Source organism: Malus sylvestris, chromosome 14 (genome assembly GCF_916048215.2).
Source record: "Malus sylvestris chromosome 14, drMalSylv7.2, whole genome shotgun sequence".
Lineage (NCBI taxonomy): Eukaryota > Viridiplantae > Streptophyta > Magnoliopsida > Rosales > Rosaceae > Malus > Malus sylvestris.
In genome coordinates, this window is record NC_062273.1 from 14,486,983 (window position 1) to 14,501,302 (window position 14,320).

General features: G+C 35.9%; 1 protein-coding gene across 1 annotated transcript; it reads left to right on the forward strand.

Moving 5' to 3' along the window:
- The first annotated feature begins 4,081 nt into the window (after positions 1-4,081).
- On the forward strand, positions 4,082-9,395 carry LOC126598537 (probable copper-transporting ATPase HMA5). The gene is made up of 6 exons (XM_050264905.1): positions 4,082-4,460; positions 5,948-7,345; positions 7,452-7,706; positions 8,013-8,135; positions 8,234-8,713; positions 8,814-9,395. Exons 1-6 carry the CDS (start codon positions 4,170-4,172, stop codon positions 9,228-9,230), a joined length of 2,964 nt encoding a protein of 987 aa, XP_050120862.1. The 5' UTR covers positions 4,082-4,169; the 3' UTR covers positions 9,231-9,395.
- The last annotated feature ends 4,925 nt before the right edge of the window (positions 9,396-14,320 follow it).

The following is a 14,320-nucleotide window of genomic DNA, read 5'->3' on the forward strand; positions in this document are numbered from 1 at the left end:
CAAACTTTACAAAGATATTCAAGCATTAGAGCTAGAGGTATCAATAATTCAATCCTTAGCAGAGCATCCACTAGATTTATGCATGCCTAATGCATTTTCTCTAAACAATAACAAAAAGTTGAGAACCCAAGCATGAAAAGCAGTTTCGTTTTCCTGAATATTTTCATGGTGAGTAATGGCAAGCTTTTCGAGCAGAAGTTCTTACAGTTTACGTGTGATCCTTACCTCAAAACAATCAGTACAACAATCAAACCATCTTACCTCAAAAGGCTTTTCAAGTCCTCAAAAAGCTTCAGGCCTTACATCTAAACCAAACATGGGACTATCTCAAACAAAATCAGAACGCAAAGTACAATCAAAATCCTTAAAATTAGTTTGCCCAACCCTAAATCTAATAATTTTAAGAAATACTATAGCACCAATTGAGAGAGAAATTGCGATAATACCTAAAGATCAGAGAGAGAGATGAAAGTAAGAGTGTTTCCTCTGTTGGTGGTTCCGAAAGAGAATTACAGGAAAAATTGATGGATATATGCATCAGAAACATGAATTAAAGATGACAATTAGAAGGGAACGAAAAAAAAACCTGAGGGCTTTCATCTTGACCAAGGTATAAAATATCGATGATATTGGAAATATCGGTAGTCCAAAAACACGGAAATTTCGATGGAAATATCGGGATATTATCGATATCAATAAAAATTGAATAAAAACCACGAAAATTGTAAGAAAAACTTGGAAATTTTTATTGAAACTTTGCAGGATGTTTATTTAGTCAATTATCTATTAGTTTATCGCAAAATATTGGAAGGAAATGCATTGCATGATAGATATAACTGATTTAAGTTGATTATATAGCGAGCTGGCAAACATTGTGAGTGTAAAAAATATGTAGTAATTAATGAAAGAAGTTTAAACACACCATAATCATTTATATATAATGAATTAGTACAATATTTTACACCTTATACATTGCATGGTAAGATACATGAGTGACTTAGCAATGTCTAAAATATTGATAATATCGGAAATATCGGTAGTCTAAAAACACGGAAATTTCGATGGAAATATCAGGATATTATGGATATTTTAGACCATGATCTTGACAACGGTTTCGATTTTCATTAGAAGGTCTATCTATTTGCAGCGAGGGAGAGGGAGAGGAGTGGACGAAACCGCTTAATTTTAAATTTTTTACCAACTCCTCTCGTCTATTTTCTAGGAGTGTGAAATTTGAAAGATTTCAAATTTTGGGAAAATTTCGAAAAAATTTTAATCCCGCCTTCTGATTTTTTTTTAAATAGTGTGCATAATTGCATCACATTTAATGTCCGTGGTAGATAAACCAATGCGGTGTAATTACTAATAATATTGACCACGGTTAATATCTGTGGTGGTTTAATATTTTCATAACGTGCTAATTAAGACCGTGGTAGTAAATTATTTTATTATGACGGGCCATTACTTGCCTGTTGTAAAACACTATTATCTACAACATGCTGACTAAGTCCGTGGTAAATGGTCACTTTTTATAACGGGCACATAATGTCCGTGGTAAAATTAATGTGGTAAATGAGTTATTTTCTTGTAGTGATCATATATTCAAAAGCCAGCTTTTCTAATAATATTTTCTTTCAAGTATTTCAATTATTACTATTTTCCTGCATGTTCCATTTAATCGAATGGCTTATACTCTTGTTTTAGTTATGCAAGCAGTATGTTGCGAAAATTTGATAAACAAAATTAAACTCATTAAGTATAGAAAATTGTTGCGAAAATTAGATAACCAAAATTAAACTCATTAAGTCTTGAATTTTAGTGCTCGTAAGTATACAAATCGGATGATTGTATAGCATATAAGCATGGATATCGTCCCACAGAGATCAAATTGATTCTAAAAGTCTTACTAATTAAATTGAAACAAATTATAGTTGAGAAGCTTTAACAAAAAAAAAAGAAAGATATGATTCGATTAAATTGAAATGAAATACAACTTAAAAATAAAATGCGTAAAATAATAAGATTAAAATATAAGAAAAGAAAACTTAGGGCACCCGAATTCACCATAACCAATTCTACTCAATTCCTTTAATATGTTATGCTCAAGTAGTTCCTCAATATTGACAATCAATTTTCCCTAAATTATTCAACGGCCATCAAAAGTATCCTTACTTGTTAACCATCTATGGCATCTAGATGAATTTAAACAAGTAAGAACCCATTAAGCTCTACATAAATCGTTGGAAAATCAAAAAAACCCTAATTGTATGACATCTACAAATAGGTGTTTATGGTATCAGTTGCAAGAAGTTAAACCCAAGTTAAGTATGACATCTACTCTAACTTGCATGAAATCAACCTAATTTAAACCTAGATGGTGATCAAGCATCTAAAAAAAAATCAAGCGCATTACAATTAAAAAAGATACTCAATAAAGATGAAAAACTTGATAATAACAATGTCAGAAGACAATTAAGTATTCATGATCAGGCTACATCGTAGCCCTAGCAAAGAAAAACTCCAATGTACTTCCTCTTTTCCCTTCCTTGCAGCAGCCCCCTGTGTAGAATTGTGCTTTTTTTATATTTTATTTTATTTTTTCTCTCTAGTTGTTGGCTGACTCTCCACAAGGAGAATGGATTTGCTTAATATAAAACCCACGGTAAGAAGGTATTAAAGGCTACTTGAAATCGAATTAAAACCCCACCAAACTCCTAAACATAATGGACTTTAAAACTTTATTAAAAAAATGAAAAATAAACGGAAATAATAAAAACTAGAAATTAAGTTCTCTTCTAAAGTTCATTGAATAGCATTCCCATGTCTATTTGATTCCAAAACCGCTCGATTTCATCTTCTTGTTGTAATGCACATGTCTTTGCACATCTAGTTAGCCTCGTGCTCCACTGAAATTACTGTAAACACTCGAAACTCCATTTTCCACTTCTTTTATCACTTAACTCCCATATTAAATGCTAAAAAATAAAGCAATATATAAATTAGTGCATTTAACCCATTCATTTATACAAAATCCAAAGGAAATATATGATAAAAATATATGAAAATATGCACCCATCACAGTATCTATTTGATTGCTAGATTTTCTTTTCATCGTCCTATATAACATGTGGATTTCTTAATCTCCTAACTAACGTGGAACTCTATTCATTTTCCTGCCCAGCATCATAGCATATGCTGTTCTATTCATTTTCATTTCTTTTTTTTGGTCTGATATTCATATTCGTTTCTAAGAAAACTGAAATTCACTTTCTGCTATAAATCAAGGAAGCTGAATTGTACGCATCATTTTTCACCTCATGCACATTCCCTGAGCCGCGGGTGCTTGTGGTGGGCGGTTCCGATTATTGGCCGACCAAGTAAATCAACTTCAATTTCCTGGTCATGCTAACAAAAAAGCGGATCTTGTACAAAAAAATAAAAATAAAAAAGAAAGGCAAATATCTCACCTCACTTATGAAGAATTAGTTGGAGCTGAGCTCTGAACTATGCTTTTTTTGAATGCTAAGTTGAACAAAACAAAAAAAAAATAATCAAAAACCGAAATTAAAATAGGTATACAAAAAGTAAAAATAAGTGTGCAGAAAATCACTCCCTACTCTAATTATCAAAAACCTTTACCAATATCTTTACCTTTATTCAAAAACAAAGGTTTAGCACTAAAGAGACGAGTGGTAGATTGCTCTATTTAATAAGACATTCTATTTGATCCACTATGTTCTAATTTAAAAAAAAAAAAAAACATAATTTATCTTTCTTTTTTTTTTTTTTTAAATAATCCTTTTCATCCGGCTCATCAATTTGGGGGCAGAAACCGACTTTTTTTTTTTTTTTTTTGGCAAACGCAGAAACCTACTTTGACTTTCTTCTTAATTATTTTTTTCAATTATAAAAAAAGAAGAAGAGATTTTTAGGGTTTTTCTGCATATACAATTGCCACTAACTTCATCACACCCAATAGCGTTGGACTTAGGTTATGACGGGACCCACCACCCTCCACCATCTATCCCCCCACCGTTAAATACTCATTGCATTCGAATCAAATTCTTACTTCGCCAACACATTACCCTCCAATTTTTAAACTTTATCATTTATGCTTGCAGAGACCAAAAAGAAGGCTCCGATCATAGCCACCAACCAACCTCACGTTCATGGCGACCAAGTTCTTGGCCCTATGCATACGCAACGAGAGCTGGGGTGACCTCTCACCCCGGCCCCACTACCCCTCCATGCCAAAGTACCCCAAAGGTGTGGCGGCTGAAGAGACCAGCCTGGCAGCCGGAGCTGAGGATAAGGCTTTGTTCTCTGTCACGGGCATGACGTGCTCCGCCTGCGCCGGGTCAGTCGAGAAGGCCGTCAAGAGGCTCCCGGGGATTCGCGAGGCTATTGTCGACGTCTTGAACAACCGGGCGCAAGTTATGTTCTTTCCCAATTACGTTAACGTAAGTCGCTTTACCTATCACGAGGATCTTTCATTTGTTTTTTCTTTTGATTACTGATGGTGTCACATTGAATGTAAAATTTTAATTTTGTTTTGTGTTGATTGTGGCCGGGATCTAAATAATTATCTTCATGTTTATATGTGATGTGTCTTGGAATTGCTTCTGCACTTTTGCACACCAAGAAATTGTCCTATTAATTTTACAAATAAGTTAATGAAAATTGGGATTTTCTAAGCTTCGATTCCAGACATAATCAATTCTATACCAAAAGAAAACTTAGTTGTGGCATTTGGATTGAGTTTGCACACTAAACTATTATTTTTAGCTTTTGAATTGAGTGAACCAAAGAAGAATTAAAAATAAAAAATGAACAATAAGTTGTTGAATGAAAAAACGAGTTTGTGGAAATCATTTCTCTAACAAAATTTTCTTTCCACGGAAAAAAGATGTACTTGGAGACCTAATCCAATGTCAACAAAAGAGATGTTATAAGTTCATATTCTGTTTATATATTTTTCTAGGTTGTAGGTATTGAGCTTAATATAAAGGATAATGATAGGGAGATCAAATTTTTTAAACCAAATTGCAAATCAAATTATGAGTCACCAATAAGAAACAATCACGTTAATCGACACTTAATTAATCATCCAAACATCTATAATCACATCATTTGATTTGTGAATTTGGTTTAAAAAAATTTGGTCTTCTTAGCATTACCTTAATATAAAGCCAGGTGCCTTGTAATTTGGTCATGAATCAAGTATCAAGACAATATATATATATATATATATATAAGTAGAGCATCTTATTTTACTCATAAACCTCTTAAGTCACGGCCTTAATTAACTGACAAAGAGTCTTAATCATAGTTCTAATCTTCGACTTAGCTACATAGTTTGTAGAGATTCACAAACCTATTTTTCTTTAATAAGAAAAAAAAAAGACTTCTCTTCCGCACCAAGTACAACCCAAACTACTGTCTATTAAAATATAAGCAAGCTTTAGCCTCTAGAATATGTATGTAAAAACGAAACTAATACTATATGACGCCTAACACTTTCACCAACGAGCTCAACATTTGTTTGAGTAGACCACTAACTTTTGTCAATTGGTTTTTGTTTACTTTATTTAATCCAACGGCAAGAAAATAAAGATTGGTGTGTGAGGAGAGAAAATGAAAGTGTAAAAATTATTTTCCTAATTTAATCCTATATATAGCAGATTTGCACCTTAATTCAGAAACTGTTCTGGTATGTTAGCCTATGTATATGTCTTCTATTAACAACGAGAGTACCCAGTTGAAATAAACAAACGATGAACAGTTTGAGGAAGATGCCATGATTTGAAGAAAATGAATTTTTCTGAAGAAGCTCGCAGGGGGAGTTGGGAAGTTCGATTTTTGTCTTTTAATTTTTTGAAAAAAAATGAATTTTTCTGTATTGGCAGTTGGACTTTTTTTATAGCTGTTGTCTTATCTCTTATCATAGGCGGAGACTATTCGCGAGACGATTGAAGATGTTGGATTCCAAGCCACTTTGATTAATGATGAGGAGGGAAATGAGAAGTCCACATTGATATGCAGAATTCTGATAAAGGGAATGACTTGCACTTCTTGCTCGACCACTGTTGAATCAGCTTTACAGGCAGTTGATGGTGTACAAAAAGCCCAAGTTGCCTTAGCAACTGAAGAAGCAGATGTTCACTATGATCCAAAGATTGTGAGCTACAACCAGCTGTTGCAAACCATTGAAGACACTGGATTCGAAGGCAAACTCATTACTGCAGGGGAACACATGAGCCGGATAGAGCTTGAAGTTGATGGTGTAAGGACCGATCGTTCAATGAGGATACTTGAACAGTCTCTTCAAGCACTCCCTGGTGTGCAAGCTGTAGACTTCGATTCTGAAATCAAGAAAATCTCTCTTTATTACAAATCAGATATTACAGGGCCAAGAAGTTTCATTAATGTGATTGAAACAACCGGGTCCAGGCGTTTCAAGGCAAGGATTTTTCCAGGAGGTGAAGCAGGAAGAGATAGTCATAGAAAGGAGGAAATTAAGCAGTATTTTAGAGTCTTTCTGTGGAGTTTGGTTTTCACTATTCCGGTGTTTTTAACCTCCATGGTCTTCATGTATATTCCTGGAATTAAGCATGGCCTAGAAACTAAAATTGTGAATAATCTCATGATTGGGGAGCTCATGAGATGGATTCTGGCCACCCCGGTGCAATTCATTATAGGCCAGAGGTTCTATACTGGGGCATACAAATCACTGCGCCATGGTTCCGCCAATATGGATGTGCTAATCGCATTAGGAACAAATGCAGCCTATTTTTATTCGGTCTACTCGGTAGTGAGAGCTGCTACCTCTCCAGATTTTATGGGGACTGATTTCTTCGAGACTAGTGCCATGCTTATTTCATTCATTCTCCTTGGAAAGTACCTAGAGGTATTAACTAAGGGGAAGACATCTGATGCCATTGCCAAATTGATGGACTTGGCACCTGAAACAGCGGCATTGTTGGCACTAGATGAAGTAGGAAATGTGATAAATGAACAGGAAATTGATAGTAGGTTGATACAAAAGAATGACATACTTAAAATTATTCCAGGGGCGAAAGTAGCTTCAGATGGTTATGTTACATGGGGGCAAAGCCATGTTAATGAGAGTATGATAACAGGAGAAGCACGACCAGTCGCAAAAAGAAAGGGTGACTCGGTCATTGGAGGTACTTTGAATGAGAATGGTGTCCTACATATCAAGGCAACTAGAGTTGGTTCAGAAAGTTCCCTTTCCCAGATTGTACGGCTGGTTGAGTCAGCTCAGATGGCCAAAGCTCCTGTACAGAAGTTTGCTGACCGCATTTCCAAATACTTTGTGCCACTGGTTATAATTATAACATGATTAATCACTTAAGTTCTGTATGGATTTCTTTTGGTTTAATTGAAAGGATACCAGAGGCTTTTTCTTAAGACGTGGCTCTAATTTGCAGGTGATCCTACTTTCATTCTTGACCTGGCTTTCCTGGTTTTTGGCTGGAAAATACCACAGCTACCCTGAATCTTGGATACCATCTTCCATGGATAGCTTTGAGCTTTCTCTTCAGTTTGGAATTTCTGTCATGGTTATAGCATGCCCTTGTGCTTTAGGCCTAGCAACTCCCACAGCTGTCATGGTTGGAACTGGAGTAGGCGCATTTCAAGGTGTATTGATCAAAGGAGGCCAAGCATTAGAAAGTGCACATAAGGTTAGAAAGCAGCATCCTTCTTGTAGATTGATATGTTCTTATTTTTCTGCCTTGGGACAGTATAAAAACAATAAATTATGCAATTTCACCCGTTAAGCGAAGTCTACGAATAGTGTAGTTTCATTTTAAATTTTAAAAAATTTAGGTATGTTCTTATTTTGTTCACAAAGTTATGGACCAAAATATAATTTGATTTTCCTTTAGTCAGTTGATGTAGTCTAACTATATTCTTCCTTAGTCTTACCCTGAGGTGTCCATCAGAATTTTCATATTTTCTTCTTATATATCTGATTAATGATGTTTTAGGTGAACTGCATTGTGTTCGACAAGACGGGGACTCTAACAATTGGAAAGCCAGTGGTTGTCAACACGCGACTTTTGAAAAATATGGTGCTTCAAGAATTCTATGAACTTGTTGCTGCAGCTGAGGTAGGTTTAAAGATTTGAAACACATATCCTCAGTATTTTCATTATTAGCCCCATTGATTTAAAACATTATGATTATGTATATGATTTATACATATCAGGTGAATAGCGAACACCCGTTGGCTAAGGCCATTGTTGAGTATGCCAAAAAGTTCAGAGAAGACGAAGAGAATCCTGCTTGGCCAGAAGCAAAACACTTTGAATCCATTACTGGGCATGGGGTGAAGGCCATTGTTAGGAACAAGGAAATAATTGTTGGCAACAAGAGCTTGATAGTGGAGCACAGCATTGCGGTTCCAATTGATGCAGAAGAGATACTTGCAAAAGCGGAAGGACTCGCTCAAACTGTAATTTTAATAGCTATAGATGGAGAAGTGGCTGGAGTTCTGTCCATATCTGATCCACTGAAACCAAGTGCTCGAGAAGTAATTTCCATACTCAAGTCTATGAAAGTTACAAGTATAATGGTGACAGGTGACAACTGGGGAACTGCAAATTCTATCGCTAAGGAAGTTGGAATTGAGACCATTATAGCAGAAGCCAAACCCGATCAGAAAGCAGAGAAAGTGAAGGATTTGCAGGTACATATGATATAATTTCGTTAATATGTTACAAACTACAAGAGTAAGTTCTTCACTTCATGCGCACCGCATACACATTACTTAATTTCATTATTCACAGGCTTCAGGCTACACTGTGGCAATGGTGGGAGACGGAATCAATGACTCACCGGCACTTGTGGCAGCAGATGTAGGAATGGCAATTGGTGCAGGAACAGACATTGCCATTGAGGCAGCTGACATTGTTCTAGTGAAGAGCAACTTGGAAGATGTGATAACTGCGATTCACCTTTCTAGGAAAACCTTCACCCGTATCCGTTTGAACTACATCTGGGCTTTGGGATATAACGTTCTTGGCATTCCAATAGCTGCAGGAGCCCTATTCCCACCTACTGGATTTCGTTTACCACCATGGATTGCTGGAGCTGCAATGGCAGCTTCTTCTGTCAGTGTTGTTTGCTGCTCTCTGCTGTTGAAGAATTATAAGAAGCCAAAGGTTCTGGACAACTTGGAGGTACGCGGAATAAGTATTGAGTGATCAATAAGGAGCTTTTTAATTCTGTTGTGTGCGTGCGTGTAGGACTCGAGTTTTAGTAATTTGGGTAGTGGTTTGGCTGAAGAAGCAAATATGTATATATGCGTGTACAAATGCAATCTTCATTAGAACATCAGATATATATGAATTTGCAGTGTTGTTACCTTACGTAATTGATGGATACTTAACCATCATACATCTAACAAATTAAATCATCCATGAAAAAGGAAGATCACCCATTAATTCGATTGCCATCTGAAAGTGAATTACTGGTAGTCTTGGAAGCCCGAAGAGGCTCTACAACATTGAAAGCCCCTTCAACTTAACAAATAACTCAAAAACGCTTTACGTGAAAACCTTCACTCTATGTGAAACCCTTCTCACATCTCTGAGCAATACATTAACTATTACAACCCTCCTGTCAACATATCTTCGGCTTGGATAAGTAAGCAGCATTGTGTTGGCACCTGGCGACATCTTATAACTAAGAAGCACCAAAGTCGTAGAACCAGGTGAACCAATAACACCTTCAGTTTGGATAAGTAAACAACATTGTTTTTGCTCAGTTGGTTATTTATCCATGTCTCGACATGCAAAGAGTATCTAATTCTTTCGCCTATATAGGTCATCTCATTAGCTTCTCGACGAAGTGAGGTGGTCATCTCATTAGCCTTTCGACGAAGTGAGGTGTTACCAGGTTACCTCGTGTTCGGCACATTGAAAGTTGAACCAGTTATTCAACTTTGTAGTGATACAGTAACCTTATCTTTAGGTTTTAGAACCTAAGGCTGAGACTTGTTCCTTCCTCCGCCGTATTCACTCAACACCACCCCATCTATTCTACTCACTGACCGAGTTCAGTAACGAGTTAGCACGCTCATATTCACAAGAAGGACATAGTTAGCTCATAGTTGTTCAGTCTACGCACTAGGTAGGTATTGTAATTTTTAGGGTCAACAATAGTATAAACATTAGTTCTAGATCGACCATCTGTTTCGTCTGTAAGTCTTGCCTCTTTGAAAACTCTTCCTTCCACAGCCACCTTAATCATGGGATATGATGACCGTGGAATCAAATCACTTTGAAATGTTCATGCCTTTTCGGGTTGATTGACTTTAATTATTACCTATTTGAATCTCCCATGTGCCATTCTCCTTTGGCACCCATTTCATCGATTAGTTCTCTTATTTTGTCTACCAATATTCTCTCCTTACATGATTTTATCCTTATAATTTATTCATTACATCATTAATAATAACTTGAGTAAGATAAGTGGACACATGTGAAATGAAACTTGAAAAAGTAACCGTTTTGGCTACCTAGCTAGAAGCATTTCCTTGTAAGCCATCTCCAATAGAGAGGGCTAAAGGTCTAAAAGTGTCAAAAAAAAAAAGGCCTGATTTGCGTAAAAGTTCATCTCCAACCGATGGTTGGACTATAATTTTATGGAGCCCATTGGGGCTCAACTCCTCAGTTGCAATAATTAATTCAAATTCAACGGCTAGATTTGAAACATCTAACAGTAGTTTAATTAAATTAACCAATGAATTTAAAGTATAAACTTAAAACTAATAAATTATTGAGGAGATTAGATTAAGCCCGTTCAGCTGGAGATGTTAATGAGTATTATATGACACTGTCCCTGTAAATATAATTTTTGTATGACTATAATTTTAAACGAGAACTATATTTGACTCTTTCGATTGGAAATGACCTTAGAAACTAATGAGAAACACCAAACTGAGAAGACGAAGAAAGTAATACGGACAAAAGGAGTTGCGAACTGGAAGAGAAAGACAAGTACCAACACCCACATCTTTTTTCTCTCACTCACCACTCCTAGCTAAGCAAATCCCACGTTATTTTCATCTCTCTTTCTAAATCTCTCAAACCTTGCTGCATTGTCATCCTCTTCCTCTCTCAGAACTTTGGAAAGAAAATGGCCAAAATCTGAATGCAGCTGTATTTAGCTCCAAAGGAGGTACGTAATCAAGGTACAAACTCTGAAAGTTTCCACACTCTTTAATATTATATGTTGGTATTAAAAAGCTTCTAGCTTTGTTAAATTCTACTTTTGCTTCTCTGCTTGTATTTTTTCATGTATTTTTATTTTGGTTTGTCAAAGTGCGTGTGTGTTGAGAAATTAAGTCAGAAAGTTTTACCTGCATTTTCAGTTTTAGGCCCCTTAATTCTATATTTTACTGTTCTGCTTCGGTGTGTAAGAAAAATGAGGACTTTACAACTCTCTTGAGAAATATTATGGGTTTTCTCAGTGGATTCTGTTTGGTTCCTGAGAAAGGGAAGGAAAATAGTTGAACCATATACCTCACGTCTTGCAAATATTTAATTATCTGGACTTACATTATAATGTTACATTTCCTGCATTTTCTTGATAACTTTTGATATTTTCTTGACATTTTTTAAGGACATATCTGTCGATTTGTCTCCTGAACTTGTATAGAGCTGTCAATTTTCTTCCTGAACTTAATTTAATTTTAGCCTATTCTCCCTGTTTGGTTCCTGACACTTTAAGGGAATATTTATTGATTTGTTTAATTTTGGCTAATTATAAAAGTTCAAGGGAGAAATCAGCTAAAATTAAAATTTAAGAGGAAATTGACACCTATCTACGACTTCATAGACAAACCGACAAATACCTCTTTTTTAAGTGGTGGAGATTCAGCGAAAAGCGTGTGTGTATTAAGCGAGCTTTTTGGATCTCATTAGGGTTGCTTTATTTTTTGTTCTTAATTTGTTTATTTAATTTGGGTTTAAAATCCTACTCCTGCACATGGTGTTATAAAAAGTTGCCGACTTTGTTTGCTTTCCCAATCCAATCCATATGACTTGTTTAATTTAAGTCCCCCTTTTTGTATTTTGCAAGTTAGCAAATGTTTGATAGTTTTGGGATTTGATTAAATCGTTTTAGCTTAATCTTTCTGGCAGTAATTAAAAATTTTAGTCTAGTAAAATATGCAGAAGTTAAAACTGTAAAGATATAGACAAGGAAGATCAATCCAATGGCCAAGAAGATGCCATCTGTCAAGAGATTAAGTGATATGGTTGTTAGGTTGTTAAGGATTTGTTACTTGCTGTACAAGTAGTGAAAAGTGTATAAATAGGAACCTTTTGTATTCATTCGTAAGGAAGTAAAAGCAATATAACAAACAGTGCAATTCTCTCTAATTCTCTTTGATCTCTCTCTTTCTACATTCTGTGTCTACAATCTTTCCCTCTCTAAACAACATTGATAACCTTTAAGCTCAAGATCGTCCTTTTCATAGGCACTGATACTATCACCACAGCTAGTGGCTCAGGTTTGGAAATATCTCATACTGGTTCTTCAACTTTAAGAGCTCCTAAATATGCTTTTTAGTTGAAAGAAATTTTACATGTTCCAAAACTGTCACAACATCTATTGTCCGTATATCAGCTCTGTAAAGTTAATCATTGCCGGTTTATATGTGTTGAGTTTTGTTTCTGGATACAGGACAAGATCACAGGGAGAATCCTTCTTCAAGGGCTGTGGAGAGCTAGATTGTACCCGATTCCTTTTCATATACCTCCATTCATACTCAAGCAAGCATATCAAGCATCTCACTTCCCTAAACAACAACACTGTCTCATTGGTCGTCAAGTCAACACATCTCTTTGGGATAACAGATTACGTCACCCTTCCAATCTTGTTGCTGCAAAAATGTTGGACCAATCTCAGGTTCTTTTTGCATTAGACCAATCTAGGCATGTGTGTATCTCTTGTTTAGAGGGCAAAATAACTAAATTGCCTTTCCCTTTTCCTGCAAATAAAACTGTACAACCTTTAGAAGTCATCCATAGTGATGTTTGGGGGCCATCTCCTACATTGTCAATAGAAGACTTCCGATTTTATGTTACTTTTGTTGATGAATGTACCAGGTATACCTGGATATTTCCATTAATGAATAAAAGTGAGGTGTTTCAAACGTTTGTGCAGTTTCATGCTTTTCTGTCTACTCAGTTTTCCAATGCACTCAAAATCTTTCAAAGTGATGGTGGTGGTGAATTTTCCAGTAACAAGTTTAAACAGTTTTTACTTGACAAAGGCATAATACATAAAAAATCCTGCCCATATACACCTGAACAAAATGGCCTTGCTGAGAGAAAGCATAGGCATATTGTTGAAACTGCCCTCACTCTTATGCATACCTCCAAATTACCTTCCCAGTTTTGGTTCCATGCCTGTGCTACTGTAGTTTATTTGATAAACAGAATGTCATGTCATACTTTGTCTATGAAATCTCCCTATTTTTGTCTATTTGGTACTTCTCCAATCTTAACCCATTTGAAAAGTTTTGGATGTAATTGTTTTCCTTTACTACGACCTTATAAAATACTACTAAACTTCAACCCAAAACTGCCCAATGTGTGTTTCTGGGTTATGCAGGGCAATATAAGGGCTACATTTGTTTTCAACCAAGTACAGGAAAATTGTATGTGTCTAGGCATGTCCTGTTTGATGAATATACTTTTCCTTACACAACTTTGGCATCTAAAACTCATCCTTTGTAGTGTGTTTCAAACTGTACTTCTTCCTCACTTATTCCACTTCTCACAGAAAACAACACAGTGATTTCTAGTCCACCATAACTATCACACACCAGTCATTCATCATCATCACCTGCATCATCTACATCCTTACCACCTCGAGCTTCAGAGTCATTCATTGAACCATCTAGTGCTTCAGAGTCTTTGAATGTACCCTCTTCAGCTTCAGAGTTGTTCACTACTATACCTATACCCAATACCTTATCCCAAGCTTCCACCTTATTCTCTCCAGCCTCTATCACAGCTACACAATCCCTAACCCTAATGATCCTGATTTTCAATCTGAAAATCTTACTGTTGTGCTTCCAGTTCCTTCAGTCAATCTTCATCCCATGCAAACTCGGTCTAAAAGTGGGATTGTTAAAAGGAAAGCATACTCCGCAACTGTTCCTTCATCTGAGATTTCTATTGTTAAGCCTACCACTAATAAAGCTGCTACTAAAATCCCAGAATGGCAAGCAGCTATGCAAGATGAGATCACTACTTTACATTTGCAACAAACCTGGGAT

Bases quoted from the DNA above. Each gene is read 5' to 3' on its own strand.
- LOC126598537 (XM_050264905.1), top strand. From the start codon at position 4,170: ATGGCGACCAAGTTCTTGGCCCTATGCATACGCAACGAGAGCTGGGGT. The intron at 7,707-8,012 runs GTTAGAAAGCAG...ATGATGTTTTAG, and splicing joins CATTAGAAAGTGCACATAAG to GTGAACTGCATTGTGTTCGA. The intron at 8,714-8,813 runs GTACATATGATA...CATTATTCACAG, and splicing joins AGAAAGTGAAGGATTTGCAG to GCTTCAGGCTACACTGTGGC.